General features: G+C 42.0%; 1 protein-coding gene across 5 annotated transcripts in view; it reads left to right on the top strand.

Annotated features, from left to right (window-relative positions):
* Nucleotides 1-20951, top strand: part of LOC138762103 (discoidin domain-containing receptor 2-like) — a 132150-nt gene that overhangs the window by 40278 nt on the left and 70921 nt on the right. For 2 of the 5 annotated variants that reach the window (XM_069935448.1, XM_069935421.1), the window contains exons 1-3: nucleotides 984-1146; nucleotides 10173-10309; nucleotides 13516-13618. In XM_069935448.1, the coding sequence (XP_069791549.1) occupies nucleotides 1109-1146; nucleotides 10173-10309; nucleotides 13516-13618 (278 nt within the window). In that variant the 5' untranslated portion in view covers nucleotides 984-1108. Of the gene's footprint in view, nucleotides 1-983; nucleotides 1147-8824; nucleotides 9040-10172; nucleotides 10310-13515; nucleotides 13619-20857; nucleotides 20929-20951 lie in introns of those variants that run through there. The other 3 variants (XM_069935441.1, XM_069935442.1, XM_069935432.1) reach the window with 3 other exon arrangements.

The following is a 20951-nucleotide window of genomic DNA, read 5'->3' as shown; positions in this document are numbered from 1 at the left end:
CTTTGCTTTTCGTTATCCTGCAGCTTTGAAGGTTTTTTATAGAAACTTTCATTCTCAATTTTTTGAGAATGATCATGATGCCTTGGTTTTTGCTAATTCATTGCCAAAATTGTGAAGAAATGGGTGGTCTTCACCATTGTCTCCTAAGAGAAGGGTAAATGGAAATGGGAATGGGTTTGGAAAGAATGGAAAGAAAGAAGAGCTGACACGAAGTCTTCTTGACATTGAAGATCCGGAACAGTCATTGGGCTTGGAATCATTGGGTTGAACATTTATTTACTATATTTGATTGTTCTTAATTACATAATGAATATGTATCCGGCTGGGGGGTGGGCGGGTGGATGACACTGAAAGCTTTACTGTCATCTACCATTAGTGGGTTTACTACACCCAGATTTTTACGGTGGTGTTTATTTTTGGGGTTTCTTTTAATTTTTAATTTTTTTTGTTTATTGAGGGGTGGGTTTTGTGTTATTTTTGGTGTTTTTGAAGAATTATAAAGGGGAGCCTTATTTTATAGAGTGTAAATATATTAGTAGTTAGTAAAAATGTCTACTTTGAATTTTGCAACTTTTAATGTTCAGGGATTAAATAATACAATTAAGCGAAAGAAAGTATTGGCTTATATTTTAAAAAAAAATGAAAATTGATATTGCCTTTTTACAAGAAACACATTTGATTGAAAAGAGATTGGGATAGACGTGTTTTTTTTTCTTTTAATTCTAAGGCAAGAGGGGTGGCGATTTTGATTCATAAAAATTGATCATGTTGAATTGGAATCTTCAAAGGGAAATGTAGGTAGAGTTTTACGGGTTAATTGTAAAATCTTTGCTGAATCTTGGACTTTGCTTAATATTAATGCACCTAATGTAGATGATGAGCCGTTTATTTCAGAAGCTTTTTTATTGTTAACTCAAGCTAATGAAAATATTTTAGTTGGGGGAGATTTTAATTGTGTTTTGGATCCTTTATTGGATAGAAACCTGAAGAGTATAAGGAAATCAAAGACAGCAATACAAATCAAAGCGTTAATGAAGGTGTTTGGAGAAAGGTTAATCCTACAGAGAAAGATTTTTCTTTTTATTCATCACGACATGATTCATTTTCTATGATGAATTTTATTTTTGGTATCAGCACACCTACAAGGTAGAGTATTGTAAGCCGAATATAAAAGTAGAGTTCTATCTGACCATTCATTATTATTTTTTCTTGTAAATGTTCAGAAGTGGTACGTTCAACGTATAGGTGGAGGTTTAATGCAATGTTGTTGAAAAAACCAGAATTTTTACTTTTGTTAAAGAGCATATCTCTTTATTTTTGACTGAGAATATTAATTCTGTAGATAGTCATTTTGTAGTATGGGACACGTTAAAAGCTTATTTGAGGGGACAGGTTATTAGTTATTCTACGAAATTTAAGAAACAATTTATGGCAGAAAATTTAATGTTGGAAAATCAGATTGCTGAGTTAAAGAAAGACTTTAAGAAGGATGTGACTGAAGACAAAAAAGCTGCATTAGCGAAATTGAAATTACATTATAATACTTTACAAACTTAACGGTTTGAATGTTTAATGAATCGAACTAAACAACATTATTATGAGTTGGGAGAAAGAGCTCATAAGGTACTTGCTTGGGAATTGAAAGTTGAACAGGCATCTCGGACTATTAATGCCGTTAAAAAGAATTCAATAATTACCTATAAGCCTCAGAAAATTAATGACCAGTTTTATTCATTTTATCAAAAATTATATACTTCTGAGGGGAAGTGGGATAATGGTTCTATTGAATCTTGTATATCTAAATTGAGAAATTAGATGAAAAAGATATCCAGGAATTGGAATCTCCGTTTACAGATATTGAAATTAAGGAAGCTATACAGTAAATGCCAAATGGAAATTCCCCATGGGGATGATGGATTTTCTGTGGAATTTTATAATTTTTTTTAATGTTGATTTATCTAGTGTATTTGGAGATGTGTTAAAACAAGTTACTGAAGAACAGAAGATGCCAGTATCTTGTTCAAGTGCTTTAATAACTGGTATTCCAAAAAAAGATAGAGATCCATTAAAAGTGTCTTCTTATTGACCTATTTCTTTATTAAATGTAGATTATAAAATTATAGCCAAGGTACTAGCTAATAGTGTGACGTACTTACCTAAATTGATACATACTGATCAAACAGATTTTATTAAGAATAGAAATGCATTTGATAATATTCTTTGATTAATTACTTTGGTCAATGCATACCGAAAGCAACCAAACCAGATGCACTAGATGCAGAAAAGGCTTTTGATAGGGTTGAGTGGGATTTTTTATTTAAGGTGTTAGAAAAATTTAAATTCAGCCCTTTTTTTTATTGGTTGGGTTAAAGCTTTATATATGAACCCGATTGCTATGGTGGTGACAAATGGTCAGATTTCTTTTCCATTTAGGTTGACTCATTCAACTCGGCTGGGCTGCCCATTGTTACCTGCCTTATTTGCATAGGCTATTGAACCATTAGGCAAAATGATGAAATTAGAGGGATGAAGGCTATGAATGAAGAATGTATGATCAATTTATTTGCAGATGATGTATTGATATATTTGACGGAACCGGAACGGTCGTTGAAGCAGTTTGTTTGAAGCAGACTGTTTGTCGAAATTTGGAGAATTGTTAGGATATTAAGTTAATTGGGATAAAAGCAAAATGTTACCAGTTGGGATAGGAGATTATTCAGAATTTAAAATTATTACAAAATTAAAGTGGACAAATAAAATTAAATTTAGGTGTGTTTGTAGACCATTAATTATCAGTCATTATATCAGTTAAATTATGTGCCTATATTAAAATGGATTAAAGCAGATTTGATTAAGTGGAAATCTTTCATCAACTTTGGAAGGGTTCATTGTATTAAAATGAATATTTTTCCTCAAATTCAATATTTATTTCAGTCAATACCTTGTTTACTTTCAAAAGGTTATTTTCCCGATTTAAATAAGGTAGTACAGGAGTTTTTATGGAAAGGTAAATTAGCTCGAGTGGCATTGTATAAACTTACATGGAAATGTGTGTTAGGTGTACTTCAGTTAACACATTTTCAAAATTATTATTAAATGGCCCAGTTGAAGTTTATTAGCAGGTTGATGGATTTAGATTACCCTCCTAGCTGGGCTAAGGTGGAAATGGCATGTATTTCTGAGGTTTAAGTAAATGAATTTATATTTAGTTGGAATTTGAATTTGCTACAGGAATATAATATGCCGGTATTGAAACATTTGTTAAAGATCTGGATTTTTTTAAAAATAGGGTTTTGGGATCAAAAGATAAATTATCAATTTTAACTCCATTGTATAACAATCAGTTTATTCCTTTTTCAATGTTTAATAATTATTTAAAGAGTTGGGATTTTAAGGGTATAAAGACAATACATGATTGCTTTGAAGAGGGACAATTTCTTTAATCAATTGAGAGAAAGATTTGATATCTGTAAATTCTTTGTGTATTACCAACTTTGAGCTTTGGTAAAGGATAATTATGGTAGAGAGATGAATTTACCCACTTTGTCCGAGATTTGAGTCTTTGATTTCCTCTGTACCAAAGAGGGGTTATATTTTGGTTATGTACAATTTGTTACAAGATAATGTGAATAAACTGAACTGGGAAAAATCTAAACTTAAATGGGAGAGTGATTTAATGTTTATTTTTCCTGAGATGTGTCAGGACAATGTAATCTAATTGACAAATGTAAGATATGGAATGGTTAATTATAATTTTTTACATCAATTATATTGACTCCAGAGAAATTGAAAAAATATGGATTTAGTAATTCAGATTTATGTTTTAGATGTGATTCATGTATTGGAACTTTTCTACATGCTGTTTGGACTTGTGTTAAAGTTCAATCATTTTGGCAAGGAATTAAAATAGTTTTGGAAAAATTGTATAATTTTACATTACCATTAGATCCATCAATTTTATTTGTTGGGTAATTTGATTTCGTTGAGGGGATTAGGTTTGGATAAAATTCAAATTGCTTTTGTACGTTTGGTGTTATCAGTAGCGCGTAAATGTGTTGCGAGTACTTGGAAAGATAATACAGAGATTAATATACTACGTTGGCATAATGAATTGAAAGCTTGCATTGTTATGGAAAAAAATACTTATAATTTACATGATAATTATTCCCTTTTTGTTAGCAAATGGTCTCCATATTTGAAATATATGTATTTAGATATACTTTGAATTGTTTTCAATATTTATAATTTTTTTTATTATATATATAATTTATATTTTTGGCTCCCCTTAAGGGAGCTGGCTGAAGGGGTGGGAGGATGGGTTTGTCATTTATCTTGTAAAATCAATTTTTGATTATTGGATTGTATGTTATGTTTTTTTTTATCTTTAAATAAAGTTTGAAAATAAAATAGTGAAGATCATAATTTGAATAGAAACCCATCGAAATGAGTTGGAGTTGGAGATATTTGTTAAGGAAAGAGATGGGGCGTGGAAGCAAGTTTTGGTCAATGCCTTATTGAAGACTAGAAGGGAAAGAAAAAAATCTCTGAGGTGATTGAAGCAAAAGGGGCCAATGGAAATCTCGCCAGAGAGCAGCGGAGAACCACTCAGCATTGGCATTCCTGGAAGGGAAGAGGCAGTGATTTCAGCATTCCATGGAAATCAAAATATTCCAGGTGATGAGAAATCCAAAATAAAGCCAGAAAATGCTGGAAGCACTCAATACTGTAGTTGAGCAGCAAGTGTGGGAAGGGAAAGAGTTCATGTTTCAGGTCTCAGACCCTTCATCACAACTGAAGAGGGTATATTTTTGTCTAAGAAGCAGAAACATAGAATTTCAGTGGTACAATGAAGTAAAGAGACTGTTTAATCTTAACCAGTTGTTCCTGAAATGCAGGGTTGTCTTTGGAAGACAGGATGACCATACACATGGGAGATTAGAATGAGGTGAAACATGCAATATTCTGATGGGATGGGCAGGCTGGATGCTGACACAATAATTTCCCTTGTAGGAAATAGGGGGAGAGGTCACAGTTTCAAATTAAGGAATCACCTGCTTAAGACATATGAAGGTGAATTGCTTAATTCATGCGAGCAGAAATAGCCCTTCAACTCTCTCCCACCATTTAATCCAGAGCTTATCCATTTTCCCACTCAGCCCCAGGGCCTGACATTCTCCCCATAACCTTTGATGTCCTGACTAATCAAGAACCTATCAAGCTCTGCCTTGAATGCACCCAATGACCTGGCCTCCACAAATATCATGGATTTACCACCCCTGGATGAAATAAATTCCTACACATTTCTGTTTTAAGCGAACATCCTTCAATTCTGTAGTTGTGCCCTCTTGTCCTAGACTCTCCCACCATGTTTGCTCTGGTGTGGTCACTCTCCTTCACATTTGTTCAGGATTCATTATGCAAAGTGTTTTTCTGGTCTGATTTCTGGGATTCTGCAAAGCCAGGATGAGTCTATCCTCTTGTGAAAACACAAATGCCACCAAACTGTTCACAATCTTTCAGTTTGAAAAATCATATCATTTTCTTGGCGAGAGAGAATTGGATAGGGATCTTGTCGAGGTGCTTGCAGAGTGATGCCAAGTCCATGCATGCGCAGTGTGTCGACCACAGCTATTACATCTGTCAGTGAGTCAGGAGAGATCCTGAACTTGAGGAACAAGAATGAAAACACTGCTTGTTACCATACTGTGGCGGAACACTGTAATATATGCATTGTACTGATTGGCCCGCCCCTGATACTGTAACTCCTCCCTCTCAGGATCCCTAATAAAGGTGGTACCGCCTAATCCCCTCCCTCAGTACTGCCTTGGAATCAGATTAACACCATGTAAGCTATTTCTGTAAGTTTATAACGATTAAAGCCTATTAATCTCGACTTCTGGTCTGTTGGGTTTCATTGATAGCGTTACAATTTAATTGCTATACCTTCATGCCATGGACAAGGCTATTCGAGTGGGAGAAGCTGCACACTGACCCTAAGGATCCAGAGGCCTCTAAAATTCGACCAGTGGCTGCACTGCCGGAATGTCTTTGAGGTGACACAGCATTCAGGAAGAGGTCGATAAGAGAGAGGTCGGCCACTGCGTTTTCCATAAGATCAAAGATTGTGAGACTTACTCAGCCACTATGGGGCTCCTGCAAAAGTGGTACCAGGCCCAAAGAACATGATCTACACCAGATACCTCCTGGGAAGCCGTCAGCAAAGATGTGGTGAGTCTGTGGACGAATACATTTGGGCCTTGCAGGAGTTGGGGTGAGCTTGTGGCTGCACCGACATTACGGCAGCTACCAGGAGGAGCTGATCAGGGATGCCTGTGTGGTCGATCTCAGGTCTGATCATATCAGGCAAAGGCTCCTGGAGAAGGGTGAATGGATCCTGCAGGACATCGTCGATCTCGCCAAGGCACAAGAGACAGCCCAACAGAACACAGAGGTTTACTCCACCGGCAGTGCGGCTGTCATGTGGGGGATTCGGGTGCTGCCATCTTGGGACGCAGGGCCTCAAACTGCAGCCATTATCATTAAGCACCCAAAGTGCTATTTCTGCAGCCGGACAAAACACCTGCAGAAGAACTATCTTGCCAGAAGCGTAACCTGCTCCAGCTGCGGAAGAAAAGGACACTACACAAGGGTATGTAGGTCCAGACCTTCCCTTTGCAGCACCGTGTGCGAGCAGCAGTCGTCATCATCTTGGACCGAGTCATTTCCGCCTCCACTTCTGGTAGTGGAGAACAGCATGGTGGGAACCCGGGCATGATGGCCAGGGTTGGCGCCACTTCCGGCAGCGAACACTTGCAAACAATGGGGGCATCCATCTTCGGGTGGAGATCTTGGAGGTCACCGAAACACTCATACAACAGCAGGTTTTGGTCTTCCAGAGGGAGATGGACTCAATAGTGGACAGTGACTATCTGAAAGCTATGTTTCCCTACCTGAATAACATGACCATCTGTGACCATGACGTGCAGGATCACAAAGCTAACCTGCAAAAATTCCTCCAGCCAGTTAAAGCCCTAAGCCTCGCATATAACCAGAATAAATACGTATTCCACACTTCACGTCTGACTATACTAGGGTGCGTGGTGGAGAATGGAGTCATTGAACCCGACCCTGAGTATATTTGGCAATTGCTGGAGCTTCCAATGCCCCATAACCTCAAGGCCCTGAAAAGGTGCCTGGGGTTCTTTTCATACTATTCATAATGGGTCCCTAATTGTGCGGTCAAAGCTCACCCCATGGTAAAAACTACAACCTTTCCCCGGTCAGCAGAAGCCCAAGTGGCCTTCAATCGCATCAAAGGTGATGTGGCCAAGGTAGCGATGCACGCTGTAGACTAATCCATCCCATTCCAGGTAGAGAGCAATGCATCAAACTTCGCCCTGGTCGTCACGCTGAACCAAGCAGGCAGGTGGCATTTTTCTCCTGTACCCTCCAGGCCCCAGACTCTGGCACTCAGCCATTGAGAAAGACCCCCAGGCCATTGTGGAAGCTGTGCGCCACTGGAGACATTATCTAGCTGGCAAACCGTTCACCCTGCTGACTGACCAACGTGTAGTCGCATTTATGTTTTACAACAAACAACAGGGAAAAATTAAGAACAGCAAGATCCTGAGGTGGAGAACTGAACTGTCCACCTACGACAATGAGATCTTGTATCGTCCCGGGAAGCTCAACGAGCACAAGCAGATTGCCTCCAAGCCCTTCACAATATCCTCTGCTACCCTGGGGTCACCAGGCGCCATCACTTTGTGAGAGTCTGCAACCACCCATACTCAGTTGAGGATATTTGGGAGCTGTCCAGTCAGAGTGGAGTGCAACCCACACTTCTGCCTGGAGAAAGCTCATCTGATCAATGCCACCCACCCCTTGAACATCTAGGTATGGACTTCAAAGGTCCCCTTCCCTTCATGAACCAGAATGTGTATCTTTGCAACATTGTTGACAAATACTCTCGGTTCCCGTTTGCCAACCCCTGCCCAGATATGACTGCTGCCTCTTATTAAGTCCCTGCTTAACCTCTTATGCTCTTCAGATACCCGTGGGGGGGGGTCCCTCATTCATGAGCTCCAATATCTTATCTTCTGGCCAAAAGCATAGCCACAAGCAGGACCATTAGCTAGATCCCTTGAGGGAATAGCCGTGGAAAGGGAGAATGGCACCATTTGGAGGGAAGTCCTACTGGCCCTCAAGTCAAAAAGGATGCCTGTCTCTCAGTCCTACCAGAGGCGCCCCACGCCACCAGATCCCTCCTCTGTACAGTGACAACTGTGACCCTACAACAAATATTATTTTCCCTCCCCAGGAGGCTGGCATCAAGAACATTGCTACTGGTCTGGCTGACAACCCCAAGGCCTGTTCTCTCTGGAGATACACCAGAACCCACAAAGCATACCCCCTGGTAGAGAAGGGCCACATCCTCCATGTGAACCCCCAGTATGCCTATGTGCAGTACCAAGATGGGTGGAGAGACATTGTTTCTTTCCAGGACTTGGCATATGCAGGAGCACCCACCCCACCCCCCGCAACTGAGGCATTCACTTACCCGACCATGGTCAATCAACTAGCACCTTGCCCTCCTCACCACAACTACCAGACTCACAGTTGAGTTTCCAACCCCACCATTGGCATCAGTTGCACCGCCCCAACTCCAACCTACACCCCGCCTTCCCCATCCAGCCCCAACTGATTCTGTTCAGCTATCAGCCATCCGAATCAAAGCCCATCACACAGAGCACTGCCCAGGAGTGTACAGCATCAACATAGCTGGCACTGCAACAATCAGTTCGACAGATGAAACCACCAGACAGATTGAACCTGTGAATGGACACTTCATCCTGCCGGACTTTGTTTCAAAAGAAGGGGTGAATGTGGTGGAACACTGTAATACATACATTGTACTGGTTGGCCTGCCCCTGATACTGTAACTCCTCCCCCTCTAGGATTCCTAATAAAGGCGGTGCTGCCCAATCCCCTCCCTCAGTAGTGCCTTGGAATTGGGCCAACAGCATGTAAGCTATGCCTGTAAGTTTATAGCAATTAAAGCCTATTAATCTCAACTTCTGGTTTGTTGGGTCTAATTGATAGCGCTCCACATACGGCTCCCTGATTCTTGTTCTCCGATTGATTTTCCAAGCAAAAATTCCTTTTATTCCTTGCTAACTTCCAGTATTCCTTGCCTGATGCTTCACAAGATTGTTGCCTAGTTTTTGCTTCTGAACATTTTTATTTTCTCACTGTTACCCGTAGTCAAAATCCTATTTCTTTCTTAAAATTCCTGGTGGTGTTTCCTGGTGAATGACCTTGGGGTGATTTATCTCAGCAATCTGTTCCTATTGCAATACACAAAGGTTGTGAAGAAACTCAGCAAGTCACGAAGCATCCACAGGAAGTAAAGGGTAACCAGGATTCAGGTCGGAGTCTTTCATTGGGTATAAGGAGGTGTCTGCTTAAAAAGGTGGGGGGAGGAGGAGTGCAGAGGAAGGGGACTGTGGTGTCTGCTGACTTGAATTTAGACATACAACACAGTAACAGGCCATTTTGGCCAATGAGCCCATGCCACTCTATTAACCTACAACCCCTGGTACATTTCAAATAGTGGGAGGAAACGAGCACCTAGAGAATGTACCACTTACTTACAGTGTAGGATTGGAACCTCAGTCCCGATTGATGGTGCTATAACAGCATTGTGCTAACCACTAGACTAGCCGTGCTGCCCCTAACTTAATGGAGGCCTTGTAAGACCAGTAGGTATCCAAGCGTCTAGAGTGCATCCAGGACAGTGACTTAAATGAGAAAATTTAAGTAATACATAAATATGCTGGATCAATTCAGCAGGTCACGCTTGAAGGAGGAAAAGGCAGTTAATGTTTTGGGCCTGAGCCCTTGCTCGGGAATGTGGGAAATTAGGCAGGTGCCTGAATAAAAAGGTAGGAGGGAGGAGAGGAGAAAGGGAGGAGCACATGTTAACAAGAAGTGAAGAGAAAGATGTTGAAAAGTGATGGGGGAGAGGGTAGCTCTCTGATAGGAGAGGGGGTGGGGAACTGTAGCCACTGGTTACTCCATCCATTGTTCTTGTCTGCAATAATAATTCTATGATTTATTGTCAGTTTCAACTCCCTGTTTCCGACATTTATTCTGTTTATCTTCTTTTTCAGAGATGTAAACCTCCTTTGTAAGAACCCCCTTTGCTGCAAAGCCAACTCCCTGAGCAGTGCTTTCCGAACCATAATGCTTTGGTGCTTCCTATTGATACTTCACTATCTTGGGAATTCCAAAGCTCAAGTCAATCCTGGTAAGAAATGTTGGGAATCTCCAATTTCGGGTCAGTCATCTTGGTTCAAATGCTTGGAGAGAATTGTTCATGAAGGGGGTGTGTTGAAATCCAGTTCTTCTGCTGGTCACCTAATGAGTGATTCAGGTGAGCAGAAGGGATTGGGTGGGAATGTCCAGTCCTTGGCCAGGGCTTGTCCCAGCTACGGTGGTACAGGTCCGTACAGCTGGGATTATTCCCAAGGTGAACCAGTGAGACACCTATAAACAATGCAAAGGTTCACTAAGATCTCTCTTTAGAATCTTCTTCCTGTTCTGGAAATTGTGTGTGGTCTGTGAGCAAGGAGTCGAATGCCAGGTCAGGACGTCAGAGCATGGAGCAGCAGAGAAGTGAAAGGACAGAGAGAAATGTAAACAAACTGACTGTGCATGTACAGAAAACAATAAATATTCAGTCATCAATAATGTGTAAAATAAGAGTCCTTTAATGAGTCTCTAAATGAGTTTGTTTTATTGGAGTCTGAGGGTGGAGGGGTATCAACTGTTCCTGAACCTAGTGCTACGAATCTTGTGGCACCTATACCTTTTTTCTGATGGCAGCAGTGAGAACAGAGCATGCTGTGGATCCTCTCTGACAGCAGCTTTCCATGTACAGTGCCCTCCATAATGTTTGAGGCGAAACATTTATTTCCTTTATTTGCCATTGTGCGCCACAGTTTTAAATTTGTAATCAAACAATTCACATGTAATGAAAGTGCATTTTCCAGATTTTGTTCAAGGTTATTTGTATACATCTTAGTTTGACCACGTAGAAATAGCAGCACTTTTTATACATTGTCCCTCATTTCAGGGTACCATAATATTTGGGAAATTTGGCTTCATAGGCACTCAGGTATGTTTAATTGCTTCATTGGTGCAGATGTAAAAGAGCTAGGATTGCTTTGAAGCTTTGATCACCTTTGGAGACTGTAGTTGCTATTTTTCAACATGAGTTGTGCCAGTGAAAGTCAAAGAAGCCGTTATGAGGCTGAAAAAGAAGAATAAAACAGTAAGAGATATCAGCCCAAACCTTAGAATTACCAAAATCAACATTTTGGAAAATCATTAAAAAGAAAGAGCACATTGGTAAGTTCAGTCATTGCAAAGGGTAAAGGTTTCATTATTGTCACGTAATACTAAATTTAGAATATAACATACATGAAATTCTTTAACTGCTGTAAGTAAGACAAAGAGTCTCCACTTTGTCCAGCACCCCCTCACAGAAATGAGGCCCCAGCAAGGATTGAACTCGCAACCATTGAGCTATGAGAGCTGGTATTCCAAGGAAGATCTCCACTGCTGATGACAGAAGAATTCTCATCATGATGAAGAAAAATCCCCAAACGTTTGTCCAGCAGATCAGAATCACTCTTGAAGAAGGCAGGTGGTTGATATGTCAATAATGACTATTTCCCCTGAAGACTTCATGAAAAGAAATACCTGAGACTTCACTGCAAGGTATGCCCAGCACAAAGGGAAATGGTTGTAGTTATTGGAAGTGTTCCACTTTGGTAGGTTAGTCCTCAGCAGGACTTGCACATTGAATAGTAATTCACTTGAGAGTGTTGCAGGACAAAGAGGGATACATAGTACCATGAAGTGATGACCCTTGTCAACAGGGTGGTAAGAAGGCATTTAGCACGCTTCCCTTTATGTCTAGGCATTGAATACAGGAGCAGATGCATCGTGTTAAAAATGCACAAGGCCCTGGAGAGACTGCACTTGGAGCAGTGTGCACATTTCTGGTCACCCAGCTGTAAGAAGGACATCATTCAGCCGGTAAAGATTTGTGAGAATGTAGCTGGGACTGGTGAGATTGAATTATCAGGAGCGTCTGAATGGACTGGTCTTGACACTGACACTCTCAAGAAATGAAAAACAATTATAGCTTCAAATTATTTCCTGGCATGGATTTGTAGGAACTTCTTTGTGTTCTGCTCATCAAAGAGCAGAGGACCACTGATCAAGTAGGATAAAAGGTGCAGAGGGGCAGAACATGCTGTTAAAATAATGTGGATTCCACATCTCAGGCCTGCATGTTCAGCCCACTCCTCTTCATGTTACTGACCCACGACTGCATCGCCAGACCCATCTCCAACAGTTTCAAGTTAAGTTTGAAGATGACGCAACAGTAGGTGGGCTCATCAGCAACAATGATGAGTCGCACAACAGAGAAGAGAGAAAACTTTGTGACTATGGTGTGAAAGTACCAACCTGAGTCTCAATGTGGAAAAGCCAAGGTGATTGTTGACTTCAGGTGGACCAAGAACAACCATCCTCAACCTTATATCAACAACTCTGTAGTGGAGAGAGTAAAGAGCATCAAGTTTCTTGGAGTTCACTTAACTAGTGACCTCATGTGAACACAACATCTCACTTGTCAGAAAGGCACAACAGTGATTGCACTTCCTGAGAAGACTGAAGTGAGCAAAGCTACTGGCCACCATTATGTCAACCTTCTGTAGGAGCTCTATCGAGAGCGTCCTGGCCGGCTGCATCACAGTATGGTACGGTTGCTGCAGAGAAATGGATTGGAGGTCAATCCACAGAAGTGGCAGAAAAGATCACTGATGTCTCCCTCCCATCTATTGACATGCTCTACCAGGATCGTTGTCTGAGAGGGCATGCAAAATCATTAAGGATCCCTTCCACCCTGTACACAGCATCTTTCAGCTACAACCACCAGGAAAGAAATACAGGAGTATCAGAGCTAGCACACTACTAGAGTGAAGAACAGCTTCTTCCCAAGGGCAGAGAGAATGCTGAACGACCGAAGGAACTGCTCACATTAACCATCTGATACTCTCAAATTCATGAAACAATACTTATCTATTTGTATATATGAATACTTGTCCTGCAATTGTACTGTTTGCATGTGTGTTATGTCTAGTTGTGTGTCTACATGTTTTGCACTGAGGACAGGTTGGGTTGTACATGTGCAATCAGATGACAATAAACTTGGCTTGAAGTGGTCCACTTGGGTCTTCCAAATTATCGCCATGCACAAGATGTTCTGAATGTTCACCTGCTGTGCAGTATTGTTCAGGGTTTGTACAGCTGTCTCTGCAATGTGATATATGGCGCAGATTTAATTAATTGGGACTTGTTTTATGTGGAGTTTGAAGAGTAAATTTTCGGTTCTCCAGCTGCTAGTCTGCCTCAGGTGTTCTTTATTCCTACTGCTTACAGGCCTGTGCCGCTATGCACTGGGAATGCAGGATGGCACCATCCCAGATGAAGACATCACCGCCTCCAGCGAATGGTATGGATCAACTGCAGCCCGTTTTGGCAGGTACGGTTCCAACCCTGCTTACCAGTGGCTGTTTTGGCTTGCATTCTCTCCTGTCCTCAGTCCAATCCCCACACCAGCCATCACCCTTTCACAGGGCATGTCTTTTGGCTGTAATCATTCCAGCTGTGCGATCTAATCTGGTCAAGTATTCCTCATGTAAACACATCAAACACAAATCAGCTAAACTCGTGTCCATTAAATGTCCAACCACATCTACTGATTCCTGCTTTAGAATCACTGTCAGGTATGTATAGATATATGAATGAGAAGCAGGTCCCAACAATTCAGCCCAATGAGTATCTCCTCCATCATTCTATAAAATCGTGGCTGCTCTGATGGTACCCTGAGCTCCGCATTTGTGTACAGTCATTGTAACCTTTCATTCCATTGGTTATCACATATCCATTTACCTCTGGACTAAACCTCAAGGATTGCTGTTCTACCCAAGGACTAGAATTTCATGGAGTTACTGTAAAAAAAAAATCTCCACCTTAATGTCACATTCAACTTTTAGGAAGGGGAAAAGTGATGGGATTGCTAATAAGAGATGAAAGAAGTATAAGTATGAAAGACAATGTAGGGTCGTGGATGTTGAGAGGAGGTAAAAACTGAGTAAAGGTAAGAAGAAGCTGTTAGCAGTAATATAGAACCCCACAATGGCCACACTGTAGGAAAGAATAAATGAACAAATATTCGAGGTGTGTGAACAAAAAACAGTGCAATGACTATGGTTTGTTTTAGTCTTCACGCAAATTGGATTAATTAAGTTGGAAAGGATAGTTATGAGAACAAATTTATGGGCTACGTTTGGGATAGTTCCCTGGAGCAATAAGTCACGGAGCCAAGGAGGGGAGTTATTTTGCATCTGGTAAGTAGTAGGAAAGTAGGGTTAATAAGTTACGACAGAACAAAAAATGTTCCTGGAAAGTAGCGATTGCAGGATGGAGGAATTCTGTATTCTGTGGGAGAGGGAGAAACCTGGGTCAGGAGGAATTGCGTTCGATGTTACTGAAGGGTGTCACAGTGGAATGGGGATGGAGTCAGCTAAAGTGAGCAGGATTGACAGGTGAGCAAAAGGGGAAAACAGACAAGCTTGAGATCAAGCAGAAGCCCCTCAAACACAGATGAAGGGAGTATCTACAAGTTGCTGCAGTCGTGGCAATGCTGATAAAATAAAAAATGAATGTATCAATGTATAGTGATGGAAATGTTTGGATATGACACTAAGGGTGCGACAAGAGTTTTCGTTTAGTAAATAAAGTCTATTTTTGGATAAAAAAGGTACTTTGACAGAGTTAATGCATGGCAGTCAGCAAAAATACACAAGTTCCAGGGGAAGGATGATCAAAGAGGGTGTTATGATGAAACAAGCAAAGAATATTAAAAAGATAAGTATATAAAAAGGAAGAAAGAAGACCAAGTGATCATGGGTTCTCTGAGAAAACAATTATGGGAACAAGAAAACAGCAGAGAAGCTAAACTTTGCATCAAGCTTTATGGTAGCATATCCTGTGAACATCCATGAATACAGATCCATGCTATTAGATACCACCATCGCCACCAGAGAACAAGTACTGAACAAAGGCTTAGGTCCCCCAACCCAACTGGTCTGCACCATAGATCCCTAAATGAAATTGCTGCCAAATTAGGGGGTATATTAGAAGGTCACAAGGAGAAGAGCCCTAAACTGTGATGTTCACTGATCATTTGTCTCCATGGATGTTGTCTGACCTGTTGAGTCCCTCCATCCCTTTTTTGTTGGACGGTGGATGTATTAAATTTTAATTTTATTTTATATACAGCACTGTAGTAACCGATTCTGGCCATTTAAACCCGTTCCGCCCAATTCTTTGGCTTGGCTTCGCAGACGAAGATTTATGGAGGGGTATGTCCACGTCTGCTGCAGGCTCGTTGGTGACTGACAAGTCCGATGCGGGACAGGCAGGCACAGTTGCAAGGGAAAATTGGTTGGTTGGGGTTGGGTGTTGGGTTTTTCCTCCTTTGTCTTTTGTCAGTGAGGTGGGCTCTGCGGTCTTCTTCAAAGGAGGTTGCTGCCTGCCGAACTGTGAGGCGCTAAGATGCACGGTTGGAGGCGATATCAGCCCACTGGCGGTGGTCAATGTGGCAGGCACCAAGAGATTTCTTTAAGCAGTCCTTGTACCTCTTCTTTGGTGCACCTCTGTCTCGGTGGCCAGTGGAGAGCTTACCATAGAACACGATCTTGGGAAGGCGATGGTCCTCCATTCTGGAGACGTGACCCACCCAGCGCAGTTGGGTCTTCAGCAGCATGGATTTGATGCTTGCGGACTCTGCCAGCTCGAGTACTTCGATGTTGGTGATAAAGTCATTCCAATGAATGTTGTGGATGGTTACACCCAAATTAACCTACGTTTTTGGAAACCGGAGCACCCAGGGAAAACCAATGCACAGACGGGGAGAACATACAAACTCCTTACAGACAGCGTCGGATTCAAATCCAAAGTCTTTGACACTGTAATAATGTCACGTTAATGTTAGAATCATTTGTTTGTGAGGTCATTTTGGATAGTTCCCTGGAGCAATAGTTATGGAGTGAATGAAGGGAAAGAGCAGCATATTTGGAAAATCATCATCTCATGAAGTCAGCATTTCATTCTGAAGATTCATATATCCAATTGTAGTGAAGTTTTTTTTGAAGAAGAATTGACCAACTTGGATATAATTAATTGAGGACTTCCAGAAGGCACACGGCAGGAACCTCGAAAAGGTTAAGCCTCAAGATAAAAGCTCATGATGTTGGAGGTGATGTTGGCAGAGGTAGCAGACAAGAACCAGTTAATAGGGATAAGGAGGTCATTATCAGACTAGAAACCTGTAACCAGAGGGATCAGAGCTGGGACATTTCTGTAGACAGTATATTTTAATGACTTGGAGGAGTCAGATTCCGTACAGCATAAAAACAACGAGTTGCAAGGAGTTTACATTGAACCATAGAACACTACAGCATAGAAACAGGCCCATCTAGTCCTTGCCAAACTATTATTTTGCCCAGTCCTATTGACCCAAACCCAGACCATAGCCCTCTATCCCTCTCCCATCCACGTAGCTATCCAAATCTGTCATTAATATCAAAATTGAACCCACATTCACCACTTCAACTGGGCAGCTTGTTCCACACTTTTACCACTCTCAGGTGAAGAAGTTCCCCTAAACATCTCACCTTTCACCCTGAAACATGTTTTCTAGTTCATGTTTCAGTGTTCACAAACACTTGTTTTCCTTGGCCATCTAAGTGACAGAGGCTGTGAGTTTGTGCATTACAGTTTTACAGGACATGTGCCACAATGAAATAGATGTTATTGACATGGAGATTTATCATGATCATTAGCTGCCTCTCAGAGTGATCATCCTACTCGTCCCACTTTCTCCAGGTCAAAGGGGTAGCCATGGATACCTGCATGGGCCCCAGCTATGCCTGCCTTTTTGTTGGCTACGTGGAACAATCTGTGCTAAAAGTCTACACAGGCAAGGTCTCTCCACTCTTCCTCCACTACATCGCTGACTACTTTGATGCTTCCTCATGTACTTTGGTGCTGCTTCATGTACCCATGATGACCTCGCTGACCATCCACTTTGCTGCTGACTTCCACCCCGACCTCAAATTTGCTTGGTCATCTCTAGCAACACACTCCCTTTCTTCGATCTCTCTATCTCCATTTCAGGAGACAAGCTCTCAACAGACATCTTCTATAAACCTACCAACTCCCATAGCTACCTCAGCTACATCTTTTACCACGCTGTCGTCAGTAAGAATTCTTTACCATTCTCTCAATGCCTCTGTCCCTGTCGCATCTACATCCAGGATGAGGACTTCCATGCCAGATCATCAGAGATGTCTTCCTCCTTTGAACAATGTGCCTTTCCCTCTACCACCAACAACTAGGTGCTCACCCGTGTATCTTGCATAACTGCCCTGTCACACTCCACCACCACATGCAACAAGGTTAGAATTCCACTTCTCCTCAAGTACTACTCCACCACCCTCCGCATCCAACACGTGCTCCTCTGCCATTTCTGCAACCTACTACACTACGTTTCCGATTATTCAAAATGTTCGGGACCAGGCATGTATCAGTTAACTGCACTTTCCGGATAACTGAGAAATAGCTTTAAGCAGCGCAGTAGCATCAGCAGAATACTTGTATCGGCCGTTGCCGATCTCCGACACCTTCTCACCGCCATCACCGATCCTGCCAGGGAGCCCAAGGTCCCCGTTCTGATCCCAGACTCATCCCCACTGCCGTCACCAATCCAGCACAGGAGCCTGAGGTTCCCACTCCTACAGCTGCCGCCCCCACCCCCCAAGTCTGACGCTGTTGAAAAATCAGTGGCCCCCCTTTCTCTCCCCGCCCCCCCACTGAGGTTACCCTAATGCCTCATGATTAGATTTGTTCTGATGCCAACTCTGGGGACAGTGAGAGCCAAATACACTGGAGGGTAAAGAAGAAATGGAAAGAGAGAAGGGAGGGAGTTACCTGAAACAAGGACAATTTCCCTGTGCATTGCCTGACCCACCAACTTCCTCCATTCTCTCAATGATGTTCTCAAACTAGCGCTAACAGAGCACGTCGGGTGAAAATTTTTTTTCAACTTGTGACGTCATGTTGCCGCTGAAAAAAAGTTTGGATAACTGAGAATTTTGGTTTAGTGGTTTTTGGATAATCGGAAATGTACTATACGTGACCCCACCACTCGACACATATTCCCCTCTCTCCTCTCCGCCTTCTTCAGGGAGCACTCCCTCTGTGACTCCCTTGTCCACTCCTCCCTCCTCCCCCCCCCCCCCCAATCGTCCCCTTGGGACCTAAACCTGTGACCTTAGGAAATGCTACGTTTGTGCCCACACCTCCTCTCTCAGCACCATTCAGCGCCACAAAAAGTCCTTCCAAGTGAAGCAACATTTCACATGAATCTGCAGGGGTCACCTACTGCATCCATTACTCCCTCTACTGGACTCAGACTGGGAGATCACTTTGGGGAGATCACTTTGTTGAGCACCTTGGCTCTGTCTGCCACAATATCGTGGATCACCCAATGGCCACCCATTTATGAAGGGAAATCATGCTTGACTAATCTTCTGGAACATTTTGAGGATTTAACTATTAAAATGGACAAGAGAGAGCTAGTGGATATAGTGTACCTAAACTTTCAGAAAACCTTTGATAAGGTCCCGCATAGGAGATGGGTAACATACTGACATGGAAAATTGGTTGGCAGACAGGAGACAAAGAGTAGGGATTAACAGGTCCCTTTCAGAATGGCAGGCAGTGACTAGTGGTGTACCACAAGGCTCGGTGCTGGGATCGCAGCTATTTACAATATACATTAATGATTTAGATGAAGGAATTAAAAATAACATTAGCAGAATTACAGATTCTTGGTAACAGTATGAAATGTGAGGAGGATGTTATGAGAATGCTGGGTGACTTGGACAGGTTAGTTGAGTGAGCAGATGCATGGTAGATGCAGTTTAATGTGGATAAATATGAGGTTATCCACTTTGGCGACAAAGAACAGGAAGGCAGATTACTATCTGAGTTCCTCCAGCATTTTGGTGTACTTTACGACAATCACAGCATCTGCAGACTTTCGTGTTTTTCCCAGAGTGAGGTCCAGTTCTGAAACTTTGTTTCAATGGAAATTACTATGTTGTGCATTTAACCCAAATGACCAAAATTTGTATTTTACAAACATAACACTTGTTCTAGCATCTTATGTCCACAAGATTCTGATCAAAACTGTTCCTTGCTTGTATTATGTGTCTCTTTAAGTGCTATTCAAAGAACATAGAACATTACAGCACAGTACAGGCCCTTCAACCCAGTGCCGACTCATACCTACTGAATCAAAAACAAAACCCTCCATTTTTCTTTCATCCAAGTGCCTAAGAGTCTCTTAAATTCACCTATTGTTCCAGCCTCTAATATCACACCTGGCGGTGCATTCCAGGCACCCTCAACTCTGTATTTTTTTTAAAAATGCCACTGATGTCTCCCCTAAACTTTTACGTCTTCGCATTGAACATATGTCCTCTGGTCTTTGCTACTCCTGCCCTGGGAAAAAGGTGCTGGCTGTCTGTCTACTTTATCTATGCCTCTCGTAATTTTTTTTAGACATCTATCAAGTCCCCTCTCATCCTTCAATGGGATAATGATACACTGAGTGGGTAATATAACAACAAAAGGAATATAATGTGGGAAAATGTGAATATGTTTTTATTCTGAAAGGAAGAAGAATAGAATTAAATGAGAAAAGTGCAGTAAACTGCAGCACAGAGATCTGGAGGTCTTTAAAACACAGAAACACAATAGCAAGTACCAGGGAAGGTTCTTGGAATGTTGGCCCTTATTCCAAGAGGGTTGAGGTAGGGAAGTCTGTGTAAGAGCATATCTATAATACTGTAATCAATTTCTCCCCCACCCCCACCAGAAAATAGAAATTCATTGTAGAAAGTTCAGAGAAGGTTCGTAAGGATGATCCAAAGGTTAGACTCATTGGGCACGATACTCTCTCACAAGGGACACTGCATTGACTCTTGTAAGAGGCTAAAAGGCACCACGTTGCCCTTGAGTGGGAGGCAGGTTTCCACACAGCTCTTCCTGTTTGACAGTTACTTTTTTGGCCTCATGCCTCCTACTAGAGGACTTGTACACAACCTTCCTACATTTTGATGGTGGCTCACTTCTCTGCCTTCCTGCATTGTGCTGGAAGGTTAACATTGCACCTTCCTTATCTTATTGGAGTCACAGTCACAACAACACAGAAACAGGCTCTCCAGCCCACCCTGACCAAACCACTATCAAATACTTATCTTTGCTAACCCCACTGACCAGATCCATGTCATTCTAGACCTTGGCCATTCAGCTGCTTGTCCTGATGCTTCATAAGTATGAGAAGACTTTGCCTCCACCACCTTCTGAGGCAACACTTTCAAATTCCAACTGCCCTCAGGGTAAAGCTATTCTTCCTTTGTCCGCGCTTAACCTCTTACTTTTCACCATCAACCCATACCCACTGATCTCAGACCCTCTCTGCTCTGGTGGAAAAAAAATGTCATTATCTACTTTGACTCTTTGACTGCCTCTTATTATTTGAAACACCTCCATCAGGTAGGTCTCCCCTCAACGAACTCCATTCCAAGGGGGGGGAACTGGGCTCTGCCCAGGCAACACTGGTAAATCTCCTCTGCATTCTTTCCAGTGCAATGTCCTGCTTCCTCCAATACGCCAACTGGAACTACACACAATGTTCCAGCTGCGACTGAGCCAAAGGTTTGTTGCATTTGTTTTTTTTT

The sequence above is a fragment of the Narcine bancroftii genome, chromosome 1, assembly GCF_036971445.1.
Source record: "Narcine bancroftii isolate sNarBan1 chromosome 1, sNarBan1.hap1, whole genome shotgun sequence".
Classification (NCBI taxonomy): domain Eukaryota; kingdom Metazoa; phylum Chordata; class Chondrichthyes; order Torpediniformes; family Narcinidae; genus Narcine; species Narcine bancroftii.
This window is presented reverse-complemented; position numbering and strand designations above follow the sequence as displayed.